At 41.6% G+C, this 21,360-nt stretch overlaps 2 protein-coding genes across 4 annotated transcripts; one reads left to right on the forward strand and one right to left on the reverse strand.

The window, feature by feature from the left end:
• The first annotated feature begins 200 nt into the window (after window positions 1–200).
• Window positions 201–15,689, forward strand: LOC131362025 (target of Myb1 membrane trafficking protein-like). 3 transcript variants are annotated; one of them, XM_058403743.1, is made up of 16 exons: window positions 201–389; window positions 4,599–4,683; window positions 4,856–4,934; window positions 5,453–5,602; window positions 5,761–5,895; window positions 6,370–6,507; window positions 6,611–6,727; window positions 10,268–10,401; window positions 10,613–10,655; window positions 10,835–10,949; window positions 11,037–11,109; window positions 11,518–11,593; window positions 12,295–12,363; window positions 13,163–13,222; window positions 14,276–14,321; window positions 14,412–15,689. In XM_058403743.1, the coding sequence occupies exons 1-16, from the start codon at window positions 338–340 to the stop codon at window positions 14,549–14,551; spliced, it is 1,512 nt and encodes a 503-aa protein (XP_058259726.1). In that variant the 5' UTR covers window positions 201–337; the 3' UTR covers window positions 14,552–15,689. The 3 variants fall into 3 exon arrangements, with proteins under 3 accessions (XP_058259726.1, XP_058259725.1, XP_058259727.1); XM_058403742.1 differs by having other exon boundaries at window positions 202–389; window positions 10,832–10,949; XM_058403744.1 differs by lacking the exon at window positions 12,295–12,363 and having other exon boundaries at window positions 203–389; window positions 10,832–10,949.
• Window positions 15,690–16,011: 322 nt separating this feature from the next.
• LOC131362026 (heme oxygenase-like) lies at window positions 16,012–17,983 on the reverse strand. The gene is made up of 7 exons (XM_058403745.1): window positions 17,849–17,983; window positions 17,653–17,698; window positions 17,456–17,567; window positions 17,128–17,343; window positions 16,724–16,996; window positions 16,516–16,603; window positions 16,012–16,430 (listed from the first exon to the last, which is right to left on the reverse strand). Exons 2-7 carry the CDS (start codon window positions 17,694–17,696, stop codon window positions 16,315–16,317), a joined length of 849 nt encoding a protein of 282 aa, XP_058259728.1. The 5' UTR covers window positions 17,697–17,698; window positions 17,849–17,983; the 3' UTR covers window positions 16,012–16,314.
• Between the last annotated feature and the right edge of the window lie 3,377 nt (window positions 17,984–21,360).

Consider the following 21,360-nt stretch of genomic DNA (forward strand, 5'->3'; position numbering starts at 1 on the left):
AAATCCCAGTATTAGATGTTTGGCAAAAGAAGATGGATTCCATTATGAACCTGAATGTTTATTCACGACGAAATGAAGTAATAAGGTAATAAAGTAATATCATTCAAGCTTTACTTCCTAATCTCTCTCTCTCTCACACACACACACACACACACACATTCGCTCGCTCGCTCCCTCGCGCCCTCTTTCACGTGACCGCGCGTGCACGGTTCACTTTAGAGCGTACTCGTGCACGCGCTTCTACAGCACTGTTCAAACCGGTAGAAATAACAGCGGAACACAAAAAGAAATATGAATGTTTATGTATAACATTGTCGTCTCATAGTTTAAAGTAAAAATGGATTTTCTCATCGGGAGCCCGTTCTCCTCCCCGGTCGGCCAGCGTATCCGTGAGTCTATTTATTTATTTATTTGTTTTAAAAAACATATTCAACTTCCTGCAATTGAATAGTCGCTTAATAGAAACTGTTAGCAGGAATGTAACAAAGCTAACGCTTTAGAGCTTCCTGAAATGGTGACATTGTTGCTCTTACTCGTAAACGATCTCTGACATTTTATCATTTACACAGCTACTGTATTATTTCTTTTTTTTTTTTTTTATTTCTCTGTATGTTTTAAGTTATTGGACGTCGACAAAGTGAAATCGTGTGCTAACAGAACAGAGGTGGAACTTTACGCCTTGTATTCGAAGTGATGTGGTTTAGAAACAATCTCTGTGAAACACTTTAACTTTTAAGCTCTGTCTGTCTTTTTATTTTCACCCCATTTTTTTACTCGTCTTGTTGATGGGTGAACTCTCAGCTCTATTTTTGTAATTAGGGAACTGAAAACATCGCTGCTATTCAGGTTTTGTACACGTAAAGATATATATATAGAATAAGGCTTGGTTATTATCGCCTCAGCTCTGTTGTGGTCTTGTGAAACTCCTCCATTTTGAAGACTTTCCTGTGTCGCAAATAAATAAAGGTGCAGCTTCCCAACTGACTGTTAGAAAACTTTGACAGGTGGAAAAACAAAACTCCATACAGAAAACAATTACACGTATTTGTAACAGGCTGTGCAGGTTGTAACAGAAATTTAACCAACATCCATCCAACAAGTCCATCCACCCATCCATCTCCTGTAGTGCTCATCCTACACAAGACTCTGGGCACGAGGCAAGGCGTGACCCTGGATGGGGTGCCAACTCATTGTTGGGCACAATCACACACCCATTCACACCCTACTGATGATTTAGGTATGTCGGTTAGCTTACAATCTTGTATTTGGACAAACAAGAGTAGCCGGAGCATGCAAACCTGAAGCATGCACGCATAGGGAGAAGGTGAGGATCGAACCCAAAGCCAAGGCACGCATGCTAACCTAAGCCACAGTGAATCACCCTTCCTTCTAACCAATCAGAATCAAGAATTCAGCATGCTGTGGAATAACAACAAATATTTGCCTACATACTAAGAGCCCAGGTCTACACTTATCACCAGTGCTGTAATCAAGTATACACTGACCAGGCATAACATTATGACTAATATCGTGTTGGTCCCCCTTTGACCCATCATGCACTGTGTATTCCGACACCTTTCTATCAGAACCAGCATTAACTTCTTCAGCAGCAGTATCTCATCTGTTGGATCGGATCACACGGACCAGCCTTCGCTTCCCACGTGCATCAATGAGCCTTGGCCGCAATGACCCTGTCGACGGTTTGCCACTGTTCCTTCCTTGGAGCACTTTTAATAGATACTGACCACTGCAGAACCCCACAAGATCTGCAAGAGTTTTGGAGCGTACGCTTGCTTATTTTTCCTGCTTCTTACACATCAAATTTGAGGACAAAGTGCCTTGCTGCCTAATATATCCCACCCACTAACAGGTGCCATGATGAGGAGATAATCAGTGTTATTCACTTCACCTCTCACTGCTCAGAATGCTATGGCTGATCGGTGTATATACAGGTGTCTTTAATCATTTGGAGCTCTAGGACATCTGGTTCAGTTTCCGAGTTAATTATCATTTTTATCCCATGGGTTGTAGATACCACTTTTTAAACAAGCCTTGCCACCTCAAAACATGTTTCAATTCAAAATGGAGACACAGTGCAATTCAGAAGCCCCAGTTTGATCCTGAGCTCAGGTTACTGTCTGTGCTGTTTTACATGTTCTCCCATAGAAGACTCTGGGTTATCCAGTTTTCTCTCAACTTTCATAAACTCCTGTTTCCCACAAGATGAGAAAGAGCATGTAAATATGTATGCTCTGAAATGGACTGGCATAACTAACAGGGTGTGTTCTTGCCTTTTACCCAGCATACCTGACCAGGCTGAAACGGTTACTGAAGATGAATTGTCGATATTCTTACTGAATCCCTTGAGTATATGTGTCATTATGAATTTGCACCAAAGACACAAATTGTCCAATACATAATTTACCAGAAATGATATGGAAGAAAACGTCACTTCTAATTCAACAGCGTTCCTCTGGATGTTGCTATATCTAATAGATTTTGGAGGCATTTTTGTTTTAATCGAGCATAGTGCTCTTCTGTGTCTCCCACTTATAGCAGGGTTTTTCCCTCACCTCAGTACAAGCAGACCTCTTGAGTGATTTAAATATGTCGTGTATGACGCACTCTCTTGTTCTGTATGCTAATTTCAGCGATGGACCAATAGTAAGTTATTCAAATGAATCTTTTCTGCAATGTAAATAAAGTCTCAACTGAAGAAACCACACTAGAATATAGGTTTAGAGATTTAGGCTTTAAAAACAACCCTTCAGCTACATTAAACCTGGAGGCATTCTTTTGTTAGATAATTATGTTAATTGACTGATGCTATGATTTTTAGAGAGAGTGAAATATTGACTTTCATTTCTAACGTCACAAGCGTTTCGTTGGACAACATTTCCACATTCTTTTGACCTCTGGACAGTCAGGGAAAGTGTTGAGCACTGCTGTGTTAAAGGTTGTTCACAACAAGAGCTTCATATCTTTTCAGATCCAGAGTTCACCCTCTCACTCCCCACACACTCGTAAAAAAGGAATATTGTCCAATCCTGACCACTGGTGCAGAAACTCTTTACCAATCCCGTCCGCCTCCTGCAGAAAGCTCGGTCAATCCGGTATTTTTTAGTGAATTTTGTCAGTTGAGAAAATATAAGCGGAGAAGTCATTTCAAGCAAAAAAGATGAGTGGAGATTATTGATGAAAACAGTGCTAGACACGACCCACACAATCAACACCACACTTATGTTAATGAACACAGGTACTAGTGTATGTATTTACGAGAAAAAAGAATGCTTGTCTGTTTCTTGAACACACCCTTGTGTTCACACTGATGTCGGAAATGCTTGGAGCTGCTGAGGGAGAACATGTGCACAGCCAACTGACGGTCACATGAAAAATACTAAGAGAGAGAAAAGGAGGGACTCAGTGGTGCATTCTAAAGACCCACACAGTAGAGGGTTCATCTGGGAGAAACCCATGTGAATGGATGTTTGGATCACATGAGCACTCATACAGACTCCGTCAATATTGTAATCAGTCACAAGGATGGGCTAAAAAAAGAAAGACAGATCTGATAAGGAGTTGTCCTTAAGCCACCAGGAAAACACAGACATTACTTATTCGTTTAGCTAAACTTTGCAAGCAGCTCTCATGTTGTTCTTGGTCAGTAGTGGCCTTAAAGCATGTCATAGAGAAACCTTCCTCACCATAACATCAAAATTGTGCCTTGCGGCTGTGATTTTCAGACACGTCTATGCTGAAAGGCTGAATTCAATCCAAGCACAGAACTCTGTGGTTCCTCAAGAGCTCTGATGATGATGTTTTTTTAGTCTTGGGATTTCCCTGATTCTTTAGAGGCCTTTCGAGGTATATTCCTGTTAACGATATGCATACTGCTGGGTAGTCGAGAGCATAAAAGCCTGACAAGGGAATTTTCACAAGCGTTCAGTTGAAATCCGGTTTAAGCTATATATTATGCAATGTGTGCTCAAGTTAAAAAATAAAAATGAAATCACATTCTTAAAAAACAGGCTTGCTGGCTCACTGCTCACTCCATACTGACGCACTCAGTGACTTTTCTGTAGGCATGAAGCATGTGACTGTAGGAGTGTTGCTTTAATTTGAACATCTGTTTGTGGTTTCTCCATCTCGTTTGTTTATAGAACTGAAAATCTGTGTCCAATTTTTTTGTTTGGTGAAAAGTCTCTTATCTAGGTGATCACAAAACGGGCGAAAATGTTTGTTGTGTTTATTTTCTTCAGTATAGTTATCACAGTTCAGTTGATTGAGGGACAAATGAGCTTTAATGTACTTGATTTAATTCAAAGCAGCAGCATTTTTTTTTGGGACATGATTCATTTTAATATGCATGAATACTAAACTAAACTCCAAAGCAATAACTAATGAATTAAATAAATAAATGCCACCACATTTGAATAATTTCTCTTCCTGGCAATAATTCACCTTAAGTGTTGTTTGAATGCTTCAGACTTACACATTCAGGTCTATTTTGCTTGTCAGTAATAACGAAATGATAAATGTGCAGTGGTTTAGAAACCACTGAAGCACAGTGTGTCATTGTTGTTTGTGTGTTTGTGCAGAGAAAGCCACTAGGGGCTCTTTAGAGAGCGAGGATTGGGGCATGAACATGGAAATCTGTGACATCATCAACGAGACAGACGATGGGTAGGACATCAACAATGACAGTGCATTTGTTCTTACCGAGTCTTTTAGTGAGAAAACAGTTAAAAGCTCAGTATTTTGTATTTTTTCATTTCCGTCATGTGTAATTCTACGTGTGGAATAAGGTGTTTTAATGCTCCTAGTATTTACACTCCTTTAATACATCTGCTTACAGGCCTAAAGATGCAATGAAAGCCATTAAGAAGCGGATTGTAGGAAATAAAAATTTCAGAGAGGTCATGCTGGCACTGACTGTAAGATTTTTATATATTTATTATGTCTTCTGTTCCTTTAAAATGATGGACTTCTAAATTGGCTAAATAATAATTAATATGACCTTCTTTACTTCTAAAAAATTGCATTATATTATATGAGGCATGGCTATTAATATTGACTATTAATATTATATAAGTTATTATATAATATATATATATATATATATATATATGTATTATATAAGACACTGAATTTTATTTAAACTATTTGTTTCCAAATGGTCAGGACATTTTTTTAATTATATTTATTTTCATTCAACAAAATATTAATATTTAATATATTAACATTTAATAGTGTATAAAATGAACTTCTGATATTTAGTTTCCAGATCAGCTGAATAATTTTTAATATTGCACGATGTTTTCTTTTCTATTAAGCAACATTTTAATACATTTTATTTTATTAAAAATATTGTATTTTAAATATTTTATTAAATGTATTAATGTTTTTTAATATTATTTAAAATATTATTATTATTTTCTTCACCTCCTGCCAGGTCCTCGAGACGTGTGTGAAGAACTGCGGCCACCGTTTTCATGTCCATGTGTGCACTCGGGACTTTGTAGAGGGTGTGCTGGTCCGAACCATTCTCCCAAAAAACAATCCCCCTATGGTCTTACACGACCGAGTCTTAAGCCTCATTCAGGTTTGTTCAGAATTTCAGCACAACACAAAGGTGCATTGTTTTTGATTTGCGCCGATTATAGGAATTTAAGAGTGGCTCAAATGGAATTAGCCTAAAAGATATTTATTGCAGCCTCTCTCATTAATTGGATTTTTGTTGTTCGTGCTTCATTTCTTCAGGCGTGGGCCGACGCTTTCCGGAACGTTCCATCATTGTCTGGTGTTGTGAGTGTCTATGATGATCTGAAGAAGCGAGGTCTGGAGTTTCCTATGACTGATCTGGATGCTCTGTCACCAATACACACCCCCATTAGGGTAAATCCCTACTGTACATGACTGTTTATACTTCCTTAGACTTTAACCTACTACAGTTTTTTGTTTGTTTTTTTACACTACAACTGTTCCTTTATAGCATGCACCTTTTCGTGAGATAGCCTTAGCATGTTTGAAATTTAGAGATAAAAGCGGGGAATGCAATAATATTGTGGAGGTTACAGCAACCTCTGGCATCGTAAAAATAAACATTGCAAGCAGGTTGAATGTCAAACTGGGATAGTGTATTCATATGTACGGAAAATAATTCCTTGCATCACTTTAACTATATTCTATTAGGCAATTTAGAACAATTTAGTAAGAATGAATCGTAATTCCTGAGTCAAAGTGTAATCAGTATAATATGCTTTGTGAACAAAAGCAGTTTCCAGTCCAGCCATCTGGAGCAGATCAGATGTGTACTTTGGTCTGTTTTATTGAGAATGATAAATCTCTCTGGTTTGTGGCCTCTCCCAGAGCATTCCAGAAAACAGTGCACCTGCCCCACCTGCCCACAATGCAGAACCCACAATACACACATCCAGCATTACAGGCCCTCCCACTTCACAAATCCCCCAGGCAAATGGGGCACCTGCACCTATCTCAACTGAACAGGTAGAAATAAACAGTGCCCTACTTCCTGATATAATAGCTGTCTGCTATAAATATTCTTTTGTGTACGTATTTGCGTTTGAGTCTTTGTGTTTGTGTGAGTCAGAAACAGAAGCTAAGGGCAGATTTGGACCTGGTGAAGGGAAACCTGACTGTAATGACAGAGATGCTGAACCAGCTCAGACCAGGAGAGAGCTCTTCATCAGACACAGAGCTACTGCAGGTATTTTCCATTCTGTACATCACTAATTTACTTTCTCATATCGGACTCATTCACTAGCTCACTAGCCCTGAACACTCTCTACTCACTCTCAACTCACTCTCTTAGTCACCTTAATAAATTTGAAATTAAAATATTTTGTAAATCTGCTTTTTATCTCACTTTTATTCATTTAGCTTGCTCACCCATTCACTCACTCACCCACTCACCCACTCACTCACCCATTCACTCACTCACCCATTCACTCACTCACCCACTCACTCACTCACCCACTCACCCATTCACTCACTCACCCACTCACTCACCCATTCACTCACTCACTCACCCACTCACTCACCCACTCACCCATTCACTCACTCACCCACTCACCCATTCACTCACTCACCCACTCACTCACTCACTCACCCATTCACTCACTCACCCACTCACCCATTCACTCACCCACTCACTCACTCACCCACTCACCCATTCACTCACTCACCCACTCACTCACTCACCCACTCACCCATTCACTCACTCACCCACTCACCCATTCACTCACTCACCCACTCACTCACTCACCCACTCACCCATTCACTCACTCACCCACTCACCCATTCACTCACTCACCCACTCACTCACCCACTCACCCATTCACTCACTCACCCACTCACCCACTCACTCACCCACTCACCCATTCACTCACTCACCCATTCACTCACTCACCCACTCACTCACTCACCCACTCACCCATTCACTCACTCACCCACTCACTCACCCACTCACCCATTCACTCACTCACCCACTCACCCATTCACTCACCCACTCACTCACCCACTCACCCATTCACTCACTCACCCACTCACTCACTCACCCACTCACTCACCCACTCACTCACTCACCCACTCACCCATTCACTCACCCATTCACTCACTCACCCACTCACTCACCCACTCACCCATTCACTCACCCACTCACTCACCCACTCACTCACCCACTCACCCATTCACTCACCCACTCACTCACCCACTCACCCATTCACTCACCCACTCACTCACCCACTCACCCATTCACTCACTCACCCACTCACCCATTCACTCACTCACCCACTCACTCACCCACTCACCCATTCACTCACTCACCCACTCACCCATTCACTCACTCACCCACTCACTCACCCACTCACCCATTCACTCACTCACCCACTCACCCATTCACTCACTCACCCACTCACTCACCCACTCACCCATTCACTCACTCACTCACTCACCCACTCACTCACCCACTCACTCACTCACCCACTCACCCACCCATTCACTCACTCACCCACTCACTCACCCACTCACCCATTCACTCACCCACTCACCCATTCACTCACCCATTCACTCACCCACACACTCACTCACCCACTCACTCACTCACCCACACACTCACCCACTCACTCACCCACACACTCACCCACTCACCCACTCACTCACTCACTCACTCACCCACTCACTCACCCACTCACTCACTCACCCACTCACCCACCCATTCACTCACTCACCCACTCACTCACCCACTCACCCATTCACTCACCCACTCACCCATTCACTCACCCACTCACCCATTCACTCACCCACACACTCACTCACCCACTCACTCACTCACCCACACACTCACACACTCACTCACTCACTCATTCACCCACACACTCACTCACTCACTCACTCATTCACCCACACACTCACTCACTCACTCATTCACCCACACACTCACTCACTCACTCATTCACCCACACACTCACTCACTCACTCACTCACTCACTCATTCACCCACACACTCACTCACCCACTCACTCACTCACTCATTCACCCACTCACTCACCCACTCACCCACTCACTCACTCACTCACTCACCCACTCACTCACTCACTCATTCACCCACTCACTCACCCACTCACTCACTCACTCACTCACTCACTCACTCACCCACACACTCACTCACTCACTCACTCACCCACACACTCACTCACTCACCCACACACTCACTCACTCACTCACCCACACACTCACTCACTCACTCACCCACACACTCACTCACTCACTCACTCACTCACTCACCCACTCACCCACCCACACACTCACTCACTCACTCACTCACCCACTCACTCACCCACTCACTCACTCACCCACCCACACACTCACTCACTCACTCACTCACTCACCCACACACTCACTCACCCACTCACTCACCCACATACTCACTCACTCACTCACCCACTCACCCACTCACTCACCCACTCACTCACCCATACACTCACCCACTCACTCACTCACTCACTCACCCACTCACTCACCCACCCACTCACCCACTCACTCACTCACCCACCCACTCACTCACCCACTCACCCACTCACCCACTCACTCACTCACTCACTCACCCACCCACTCACTCACCCACCCACTCACTCACCCACACACTCACCCACTCACTCACCCACTCACCCACCCACACACTCACTCACTCACTCACTCACCCACTCACTCACCCACTCACACACTCACTCACTCACTCACCCACTCACTCACCCACTCACTGACCCACCCACTGACCCACACACTCACTCCCCCCCCCACCCACTCACCCACCCACCCACTCACCCACCCACTCACTCACTCACTCACTCACCCACCCACTCCCCCCCTCACTCACTCACCCACCCACCCACTCAGCCCCTCACCCACCCACTCACTCACTCACTCACTCACTCACTCACTCACCCACTCACCCACTCACTCACTCACCCACTCACTCACCCACTCACCCACCCACTCACCCACCCACTCACCCACTCACTCACTCACCCACCCACTCACCCACCCACTCACCCACTCACTCACTCACTCACCCACCCACTCACCCACTCACTCACTCACCCACCCACTCACTCACCCACTCACCCACTCACCCACTCACCCACTCACTCACTCACCCACTCACTCACTCACTCACTCACTCACCCACTCACTCACTCACTCACTCACTCACTCACTCACTCACTCACTCACCCACTCACCCACTCACCCACTCACTCACTCACCCACTCACTCACCCACCCACTCACTCACTCACTCACTCACTCACCCACTCACCCACTCACCCACTCACTCACTCACCCACTCACTCACCCACCCACTCACTCACTCACTCACTCACTCACTCACCCACTCACTCACTCACCCACTCACTCACCCACTCACCCACTCACCCCACACCCTGCTTGTACCACTTCAACCTCATTCATTTTCTGACATGCTCTGTCAGTTTTACTCCTTGTTTCCCCACACAATTTCAGTTCTGTTTATTCACTCATCCACACCTTCATTTTTTTCACTCCTCTACCCCCTCACTCACTCAATTTCTCAGTCCCTTACTCACTTACTCATGATTTTACTCGTTGAGTTCCCTAACCCTGCCTTACTTCATACAGTCATATATTTATGTTCTTCTTTGTAATAATCAGTGATTTGGTTAAGTGACCTATGGCGCTCTTCTCTCTCTTTTCTCCCTCTGTGTGAGCAGCAGTTGTACTCCATATGTAAGAACATGCAAACGCGAGTAGTGGAGCTGATCCCCAGTTTGAGTGAAGAAGAGCTGATTGGAGAATTGCTTGTTATCAACGATGATCTTAACAATGTTTTCATACGCTACGAGAGGTACGACTGTCAAATGTACACTGTACTGGAAAATTTGAACTAATAATTTTATTTTACATGCCACTGATTGAATTTCATTAATCAATTCTGTTTGTTAATGTAAGTGATTTCACTTAAAGCCTCAATCTCAGATAATGTCCTAGTACCTAAATGCACTACATGATAAGATGTTTAGTCTTGCTTTGAGCAGTTTTGGTGTCTCTTCTTTAAGGTTTGAAAGGCTGAACACTGTCCAAAGAACACCCACAGATCAAGTAAATTTACTTTCACATTCTCAATGCTGCATTCATTATTAATGCTTTAGTAAAATAGCCATTTATTTGGTATGTTTACAATTTCTTAAATACTACATTGATCCTTAATGGCTTTTACAGAAATGAATGTGTTCTGTATACACATTATAATTTGTGAGATTTTCTGTATGTTGAAGCAGGTGACCGGAAACCTTATAGATCTTAACCAAGTTCCAGCACTAGCCAGTCAGACGATACTTCCACCTGTCAGTCAGCCAGTGACCCAGTCTACATCTAATCCCGCAATGAGTGCAGGTCTGTGCCTTCTGTAAATTAACTCTTGTCATTTTTTTCAGTATAGTGGCGTTATTCTCTTTCATATTCTCTCTTTCTCTCTTCTAGCTGCAGGAGACGATGAAGAATTTGACATGTTTGCTCAGACAAGAGGAAGTTCACTGGCTGAGCAGAGAAAGAGGTAAGCATTCGACTACAGGCGCCCACTGTTATCAGTCTCAGCCTAGTCATAAATTGGTGTTCATTCATGCTGAGATGAAGATGAATCCTTTGACAGGGAGTTGAATCCCGCTTGGTGCAGTTGGTAAAACAATAAAATGTAGTGTTGTGATGCTTCAGACTCTTAAAATCCTCATTTCAGTTCAATAGGTACTGAGGAGCACTGCCATACACACAATATTCATATACTAAACAACGATATACAGATACGAGTGCAATTAGACAATACTTAGTTGCATTTTTGCTTTTTCTGTTCAGTTAAAATGTTTTTGTATCGATTCAAAGCTGATGAGATGTGCACAATATCAGGATTTGTGCTTGTGTGTGAAGGTTTGTGCATCTTCATTCTCATGTGTGTGTGTGTGTGTAGTGTTAGATACGAGGACCCTGGAGCAGTAGAGGGGCTAGCAGGAGCGCTGGACACTCGGCTTCAGGTCACAGCAGGGGTCAGTATAAATAACTGCATTTTTAGCAAATTCAGTATTAATACAGTTTTCCTCATTCTGTCAGTGGACATGACAATTTTTTGAAGCTAGAGTGCATAGAATTTTATAATAAAACTCAGGGCTGTGATGAAGAATACTATAGTCTGATGTTCCTGAGGCACCCTAACATTCCTGTGATAATGTCATAAGAGGCTTCCCATACATGATGCAATAAGTGCTCAATACCTACTCAATTATACGTTAATAACAGTGGTACAAGTGGGAAATCCATTCTGCTGCCCCCAGGCATTTTGTGAATAAAACCATTTCTGAAAGCTGACAGCTGTATTGTTAACCTGGAACACCAAAGCCAAAGGAGTGCATGGAGACCTTAAATATTAATGAAAGTTAATTGTTTGCAGGCTGCTGTTGCCTTTAATTAGCAGCAAAATCACAACATTATTTTGTGTTTGACAAAAGTAACTGTATAGTGTATACTGCCTTTTCAAGCTGTATCAGGAACCAAACAGAGCACATGTACTGTATGCTGCATTCGGGTGCAGGAGCATCTTTCTTAAATAAGACAGAGAATGAGTAAATCATTGAATGATACAGTGATTTTTGTTTATACTAATGCTTACTCAATTAACAGCTCTTTAGTGATAAACTAACATCTGTGCACTAACCCACTAACCCAGCATCTGTGTGTGTGTGTGTGCCAGCGTGAGTGTGCGAAGGCTGAGGCAGGTGACTGGAGTCGTCAGTCTCAGTGGATATACAGTGAGGCACTGGTGGGTTCCGACGATGATGAGATTTAGGATGCATGCTCTCTAATATATACTATATGGCCAAACATTTGTGAATAGTGCCTGACCTCAAGAATGCCCACAGCCATATGCCAAAATCTAGTGGAAAGCCTTCCCAGAAGAGTGGGAAGGATATTATAACAACAAAGCAGGACTAAGTCAGGTTTCCACATACCTTTGGAACATATAGTGTGTAAATATCCATCTTCTGCGATTGAACCTACACTTGCATGAAATAATATTCGGATCAGTGGCAGAATGAAGGCATCAATAATTATGCAATAATAAACCTCCCCAACTTTAATGTCAGCCATTCACAGTTGTTCTGAAATTACTAGCAGGGCGTAATCATAACCCACAACAACTGCTGATGCTGTATTTCATGAGTCAACTTTTAAGGGAATGAAAGGGAGCTCTATAGCTCTCCTGTGGGTGGATGCTCTCTACTATCAATGCACTTGAAAAAATTTGCAGCCATATGAAATGTTTGCGACGAAAAATCGTCATAGTTCTGCAGCTCTAGTTTTCTAACCTTGAGCCAGCTGGACTCCTTGTTTTGTGCATGCATTTATATAAATAATTCAGCTGAAGGCAGGTGATTGCCAGAAAATCAACACTTTTTTTTTTTTTTTTTTTTTTTACTGATGTGTAATCAATAACGTTCTGATTCTTCATACAAACGCTATTGCAGTATATAAAATCTAAAAAAAAAATGTTGTGAAGACATCGCGTTATAATAATTGTGTTTGTTGTTTTTTTTTTTTTGTTTGTTTTTTTCCCCCAGACACCAGCACCACAAAGTGCTGCTATGGACGACATTGAGAAGTGGTTGTCTTTAGAAACGGTAATTCAGCACCTTGTTTACTTAATTTGTATAATTTAAAGTCTAAGCAGTCCATGTAGTATATCTCTTGACCAATAGGAAGCATTGGCAATCTTTTCATCTCTCTAAAATTGCCAGTGGTGGCACCAGCATTTTACGACTCATTAAACACTGACGATTATCAGGCGTCTAGTCTTCACTCTCTGACAGGGTGTGCTGGTAATACACGCTTTGCTCTGCAGGACAGGTCCACCTCTGCACTGGGCTGTGTTCCTGATGGAGATTATAGTGTACCGATAGTCACCACTGTGGCTGTAATCTTCACAGTTTAACTACAACCATAGTTCCAGGAAGAGCTTGGGACATCGAGGAAGTCTATGGCGCCATCTGGAGATCTTAGAAATTAATGCAAGCTCGAGCATTTTATAAAAAAAGAAGAATTTATTTTCTGTAATCAGATTATATTTAGAGATTATTCTTACGTACACAGAAAATTACTCAGTGACTCTCTCTGCAATAGTATTAAAATCAGAAGTATACATCGGAATGTTTTGTTCGGCTAATTCTAGCTCTGATAGTTGTTCTCGAGATGTGTGCAGGACAGTTTTGATATTTCTGTGATATTTTGGTTTGTCATTTGCAGTTTACTTCAAAAATGTAATCTCACTCATATAAACCACCATTACCCTGACCGGGCAGTTCCTATAGATGCTGTAACTGCATCACCACAGCGCCACGAACATGGTGTTCGTTTGTTCTGTGAACTTCCTATCTGACCACTCGCTTAGGCCTGACCTTCACGAAAGCCCAGTTCCCCAGGATCCCGGTCTAGCCTTAACCAGATGCCCTATGAACCAGACGCAAGAAAGCTTGAAGTTTCCTATTATTTCCATCTGTTTACAGCACAATCTGTTTATTGTGAAAAACATATTCCTTCCTTCAGTCACATCCTTAATTTGTGAAAAAAATGCAAATACATAAGCATGGACTTGTTTGTTTTCTTGTAAGAAACAGTGATTAATGTTTAAAAAATGATTTCAGTGCTGTTCTAAAGGACATCATTTTTTCCCCCAGTGTGATTATGATGATGATGATGATGGTGGTGGTGTTACCAGTGAAGGTGAGCTCTTGTTCTCTCTCTCTCTCTCTCTCTCTCTCTCTAATACATATTTCTGTGTTGAATGAATGAATTTTCATCTCTTCCTGCCAGAGTTTGACAAGTTTTTGGCGCAGAGGGCGAAAGCAGTGGAACATCTCCCTTCAGTGCCGAAAAGCTCCACAGCTCCTGGGAACCCTCCACAATCAGCACAGAAACAAGAGAGCACTCAGGATCAGCTCTTCACCCTATAACACACTCAGGTTAACGGAGTAAGAACAAAGAAACAGGTAGCACAAAATGCACTGCTCGGGAGTTGCGAATTTCCTCTAACTGCCTTTTTGTACAGAACTGCGGCATGTGTACTGTGCCTTTTTTCTTTTTTTTTTTTTTTTTTAGTAAACATTAGGATAATTTCATCCGATGATGAAAAATGAATCATAAGAAAGTCATTGAAGAAAAGGTAAAATGTTTCATGTTTGTGTTTTTTTTAAAACTAACCAGCAGTGGTTGTTTACATGTAGAGATTTTTTTTTTTTGCCAATCAAATGAATTCATTCTGATTTATAGATTCCTAACAGAATATACACTATATCTTGCCGAAATTCCTCAATCTTTGTTTACATACACCTTCCATGTAATCCCCCCCCCAAAAAAAAAATAAATACGTGTCCACATTTGCAAAGAATATTTGATATTTAGTGTCAATAACAAGAAGTACCTCATAATTTGTAGCTTGAGTGCTCAAATTCTGGTGTTTTGTTTTAACAAGTTTTCACTTCCCACAAAAAATATATATATTGAACAAAGGATCAGCTTTCAATATATATTCAACAAATCGTTCCAGAAATAATGGATTCAGTTCATTATATGGGACAAACTTTACTTTCTTTTTCATACTAAATTACCTATATGCATGAAAACATAGCTAATGTCCTGGTTTGTGGGTTTATTACATAAAGCTGTCTAGTTATAGAACATCTGTAAAATATTATTTCGTCTAATATTAAAGCCTCAGTTTGAAAGCTTCCTTTTCCCTTAACCAGCTTTACAGTGTGTCAATGACATGACAGCTAGCCAATCAGATACAGTGACCATTACACTATTAGAGACTCTCTTTCTGTCTCTCTCTCTGTCTCTTACACATACTTTCATACCTAAATACTTTATCACTTGTGCTGTGTTTGTGACGTTCTGATATCTCTAAACCAGTCTGCGATTACAGATCAGCTGTCTGGGTTATGAAGTGTAGAAGAATCACTATATGATGGAGGACACTGTGATGTACTTCTGTTTAAAATGACCTGTAGATTACATGACTGTTGTATTTTGCTGTATTGTCAAATTTATTGTAAATCTATGACAGAATCTAAATTAATATTAATATGACCGGATCTAAGTTAATGTTGTGATTTATGTGTGGTAAATTAAAAGATTTGCTGGTTGTCTGTAGTTTTTGTTGAATGTAGAGACTAAAGAGAAATCATGGGGAAAATGTTATTTTGTCTTTCAGGAAATCGTTTCATAGTGATGAAACTTTCTTTTACTGAATCTTTTAAGTTTTGGTGCTGGTTCAAGATCTTTCTGAATTCTGGCTGTGTTTAGACTAGAATTAAAAACTTCTCAATGCCATTTAATGCAGGAGCAGTGTTCCTGTCCCGAGAAGTGATCCTTCGCAGCATATTATGATATATTTATCAGACAAACACAGTAGAACATTTCTATGTTTATTTTGTTGAGAGGTTATGTTTTCACAGAAAGTGCAGGGGTAAGAAAGAACTGTGAGAAACAAGCTGTCATGTATTCCTGATTCTCCCTGAGAACTGTACAGGTGGTGTAGTAACAGTACAGCTATACTGAATTAACCAGGACTGATTTTAAACCTCATGTCTGTGGTTCTTTATCCAGTATAAGGTGTCCCTCTAACAGCACAGAGAAAGAAAATCAGCACATACACAACATTTTCTCACACACATTAGACAAATAAATAAATGAAACTGTGACACAGTCATATGATTTAAAATACATAGATTCCCATTCCGACTGCCAGAGCGAAACACACTCCGAGCAGCATCCTGAGCAGCTGAGAGCCGGAGGTCAGTGAGGAGGAAAGCGCTGGACTCACTCTGACATCTGAGGAAAGAGAGACAGTCGAGGCATTATCATGCTGGATAGGATCAAGATTGCTGGATTTGTATCCAGTTTGTGTTTGTTGTACCTGGTGTCTCGAGGTTGTGTGTTTTGTGTCTCTGCCTCAGTTCATTTTTCTCTAAAGTGTTCACCAAGTTCTGGAGTTCATCAAACACCTGGAAAACAAACCACACACACACACACGCATGTTATGCCTTCTTGAATGATATTAATTACATAAAACTTGCATAAACAGCTTTTCCAAACAAATGTACTGTGAAGTGAAGTTTTCTAACCTGGATGTTGAACTCGAAGGCTCTGACGGCTTCCTCCAGCACTCCCTCTCTCTGCGTCTCTGTCAGCTCGATGCTGTTCATCCTGCTTCTGTACAGCTGCTTGAACAGATTCGGGCTGCTGACGGCAGGAAACGTGAAGAACGCCAAGCCCTCACCGTTCTTCAGTCCTAAGCATCTTTGGGGAACTCGGCTCAGCACCTGGCCCCCTGACAGGTCACCCAGGTAGCGAGTGTAAGCGTGAGCCACCAGGTATTCAGGATTCTCGCTGCCAATCTGAGAGAGAAGATAGAAGTGTCAGTGGGTTTCAATGGGATTGAGGTCCATGATTGTTGACTATTGGTGTACTTTGAAAATGTTACCGTATTTCCATATTTTGTGTATATCTACTGTATATTTTATAGTACCTCTCTCAACCTCTGAGTGTATCTCAAAGTAGAGGCTGGAACAAACATCTTCTCTCTCCAGTCCTGACCATAAAAGTGCTCCAGATCTTTCTTGAGCGTCTCCGTCCTGGCCAGTTCCTGAGGGAAGTAAATTGGTGCAACGCTTTCATGAGAGGCGTTCCTGTCCAGTTCCTCTTCTAGAGCTTCGTAGATCTTATACAAGGAGCACAGCAGGAGCTGAGGAAAGAAACTGGGTATTTATTAAAAAAGATGACCGCCCAAAAGGATGAAACTTAATTTTTTCTGAGTATAAAGGTGTCTGGAGAACATTCTGATTAGGATGACTGACCTTATACTGCACCAGGGTGATGTTTCCCCTCTGGAAGGCTTGCATCAACTCTGTGCTATTTGCTCGGACATGACATTCCTTAGTCACAGTCTTTATCTTCTCAGACAGGTCACTGAAAAGAGAGATATTTAATTCCATGTAATCATCAGTATAAACCTCTATATATCCTTAATGTAGTTATTTAGCATTTTATTTACCAGTCTGTAATTTGGGTCTTCTCTATCTGCCTGTTCACTTCCATTTCTGTGGGGGTGAAAAAAGTAATGTTTGTATATTTCAGAGGAAGTATATAATCTCTGCAAACAACAAGAATAGCACAAACAGATGATTCAAAATTCTAAAAGTTGCTTTTTATCGTCAAGTAAAAAAGAAAAATTACTTATGTTTACTTACTTAATGTTTGGCCTCAGTGTAGTTTTTCAGGTAAAATATCCTCTTCCCAAGAGCAGTTCTGGAGCAGTCCTTAATGTTCCCTCTTTTATACTCATCCTCTCACACTCTCTCTCTCTCTCTCTCTCTCTCTCTCTCACTTCCAGTAAATAGTAAGTTCCAAGATTGCGCAGGTACTGTATGTGGATGACGTGTCTAATGTCGCAAAAGCTGTACTCTTCATGAGCAGCACTGTTCATAGTGTTGCGATATTTACTGGACGACGAGGTGTGAAGTGGAAATCAACACAAAATCATTCCAAACATCTGATAAGTAGACAGTAAAAAGCTTTGAGACATGCTGTTATAGAAAAATAATCAACAACCGTTGATTATCATATACAACAATTATTCCATAGAAATGAAATGATTAAAGTGTTTAAAAGCTGACTTCAAGATCTGTTGTATAAATTATTGCTGCGAAAGGTGGTATGGATACACATAATGTCGCTTTGCATATTTATAATGATTAAATATAAACAGCAAAGTATTCTCTCTTGCTTATTCGCTGTTAAGCTGTGAGAAACAGGAAGGCCGGTCTTTCGGATAACCCTGACATGGCACTGTGCCTTATCCAGGAAGTGACCAGAGCTAAGCATGACACACGACATTCCTAAAGCTGAGCAGAATCAGGCAGCATGAAGAGAGACAGGGAGGGATCAGAACTAACCATGACTCAGGGAATTCTTTGCCCTGAAGTCATGACGTTTAGTTCAGTCACATGACCTTGTTTGCTCGCTCATATTGACACACTAGGGAAAAGTGCATAGTCCTGTTGTTATGGGGTTTATATATACAGCAAAGCTAACATATAAATATATAAACTTAAAGGACAGGCTGATCTGAGACCAAATATGTTTATAAAGTTAACTTATAAGGTAAGCAGTTAGCATAATTATTTTTATGTTATAAAAACACAGCGCTAGGTTGCATTGCTGTGGACACCAACATGGTCTGTTTCATTCTTGAGCTCAGGTTATTGTCTAGCCTCTAGACCTTGCCTGTAGGTGGATTAGCTACTCTATAGATTTACATTTTGTATGCAATCCAGGATATGCTCCTGCTTTGGGATCATTGTTTCCATGATGGATTCCTGATCTAATTCAATACTGATCAGGATAGTAGTGGGTCAGTGGTTAGTTCTGGTAATACTGATCTGAAGACTGAGGGTTAAGCCCTAGCACCACCAAGCTGGTCCCTTGTAACTCTGTATAGGTAACAAATAAAAGTTTTCTTTCATTGAATAAAGACTGCTATTTTTGCTAAGCTTGTAATAGCTGACAGACATTCCTCAGACCTAGAACTTCTGGTTCTATCTGCTGGCAAAGCAGGGGATTGTCCTGACTACCTTTGCTGACCAATTGTGCCATCACATGAACTGCACTCCAATGAGTCCTACCTCTTCGGAAGATCCTACAGGGTGTCATAGAAGGACAAGAAGTTCAGGTTAGAACTGGTGTGCCTCAAGCCTCTATGCTTGGCCCTCTCATCTTCCCCTATACATACATACAACTTATTGGGAAATGTCTTCCACTCTCAGGACTTCTCTTATACAGTGAGGGAAAAATGATTTGATCCCCTGCTGATTTTGTACGTTTGCCCACTGACAAAGAAATGATCAGTCTGTAATTTTAATGGTAGGTTTATCTGAACAGTGAGAGACAGAATAACAACAAAAAAATCCAGAAAATCACATTTCAAACAAGTTCTACATTGATTTGCATTTTATTGAGTGAAATAAGTATTTGACCCCTTCGCAAAACATGACTTAGTACTTGGTGGCAAACCCTTGTTGGCAATCACAGACGTCAGACATTTCTTGTAGTTGGCCACCAGGTTTGCACACATCTCACATCTCAAGGAATGTTGGGCCACTCCTCTTTGCAGATCCTCTCCAAGTCATTAAGGTTTTGTGGTTGACGTTTGGCAACTCGAACCTTCAGCTCCCTCCACAGATTTTCTATGGGATTAAGGTCTGGGTTTGTTGCCTTGGCCGTGTGTTTTGGGTCATTGTCAGGCTGGAATATCCATCCATGACCCATTTTCAATGCCCTGGCTGAGTGAAGGAGCTTCTCATTCAAGATTTGACAGTACATGGCTCCGTCCATAGTCCCTTTGATGCGGTGCAGTTGTCCTGTCCCCTTAGCAGAAAAACACCCCCAAAGCATAATGTTTCCACCTCCATGTTTGACGGTGAGGATGGTCTTCTTGGAGTCATAGGCAGCATTCCTCCTCCTCCAAACACGGGGAGTTGAGTTGATGCCAAAGAGCTGGATTTTGGTCTCATTTGACCACAACACTTTCACCCAGTTCTCCTCTGAATCATTCAGATGTTCACTGGCAAACTTCAGATGAGCCTGTACATGTGCTTTCTTTAGCATGCGGACCTTGCGGGCACTATTGGATTTCAGTCTTTCACGGCGTAGTGTGTTACCAATTGTTTTCTTGGTGACTATGGTCCCAGCTGCCTTGAGATCATTGACAAAATCCTCCAGTGTAATTCTGGAATGATCCTCGTCGTTCTCATGATCATTGAAACTCCATGAGGTGAGATCTTGCATGGAGCCCCGGACCGAGGAAGATCGACAGTCCTTTCGTGTTTCTTCCATTTGGGAATAATCGCACCAACTGTTGTCACCTTCTCACCAAGCTGCTTGGCGATGGTCTTGTAGCTCATTCCAGCCTTGTGTAGGTCTACAATCTTGTCCCTGACGTCCATGGACAGCTCTTTGGTCTTGGCCAAGATGGAGAGTTTGGAATCTGATTGATTGCTTCCTTCTGTGGACAGGTGTCTTTCATACAGGTAATGAGCTGAGATTAAGAGCACTCCCCGAGAGTGCTCCTACTGTAATCTCAGCTCCTTACCTGTATAAAAGACACCTGGGAGCCAGAAATCTTTCTGATCGATAGGGGATCAAATACTTATTTCACTCATTAAAATGCAAATCAATGTAGAACTTTTCTGAAATGCATTTTTCTGGATTTTTTTGATGTTATTCTGCCTCTCACTGTTCAAATAAACCTACCATTAAAATTACAGACTGATCATTTCTTTGTCAGTGGGCAAACGTACAAAATCAGCAGGGGATCAAATCATTTTTTCCCTCACTGTAATTATTATGCTGATGATACTCAGTTCTATCAGTCATTCATTCCAAGCAACATCTTAGCCTGAAGGAAATATCATCATTCACCTCCTTCCAACTCGTCACACTGACAATTCCTTTAGAAAGACTGACTAAATATCACTACTACCACCAAGGTTTCCTGGATTTGAAAGATGTTGTCTTTTTGATTGGAAATTGTGTGCTCAAGTGGAGTACATTTGACTTTGATGACCTTCCCTGAGGACTTTCCTGCTTCTTGCACCCAAAGCTAGATTATTTGGACAGAAACTTAGTCTTGCCAGAGTTTATGTGCCATTTGAAGCCTCTTAGAGTTTTAGTCTGCATCATCATCATCCTGTGGTTTCAAAGC

The sequence above is a fragment of the Hemibagrus wyckioides genome, linkage group LG11 (genome assembly GCF_019097595.1).
Source record: "Hemibagrus wyckioides isolate EC202008001 linkage group LG11, SWU_Hwy_1.0, whole genome shotgun sequence".
Lineage (NCBI taxonomy): Eukaryota > Metazoa > Chordata > Actinopteri > Siluriformes > Bagridae > Hemibagrus > Hemibagrus wyckioides.

Excerpts from the sequence above, each read along its gene's own strand:
- LOC131362025 (XM_058403742.1), top strand. The coding sequence starts at position 338 with ATGGATTTTCTCATCGGGAGCCCGTTCTCCTCCCCGGTCGGCCAGCGT. Across the intron at positions 390-4,598 it reads CCCGGTCGGCCAGCGTATCC|AGAAAGCCACTAGGGGCTCT; the intron begins GTGAGTCTATTT and ends GTGTTTGTGCAG. Across the intron at positions 6,508-6,610 it reads CACCTATCTCAACTGAACAG|AAACAGAAGCTAAGGGCAGA; the intron begins GTAGAAATAAAC and ends TGTGTGAGTCAG.
- LOC131362026 (XM_058403745.1), bottom strand. The coding sequence starts at position 17,696 with ATGGAAGTGAACAGGCAGATAGAGAAGACCCAAATTACAGACTG. Across the intron at positions 16,997-17,127 it reads ACACTCAGAGGTTGAGAGAG|ATTGGCAGCGAGAATCCTGA; the intron begins GTACTATAAAAT and ends CTTCTCTCTCAG. Across the intron at positions 16,604-16,723 it reads CCTTCGAGTTCAACATCCAG|GTGTTTGATGAACTCCAGAA; the intron begins GTTAGAAAACTT and ends TTTGTTTTCCAG.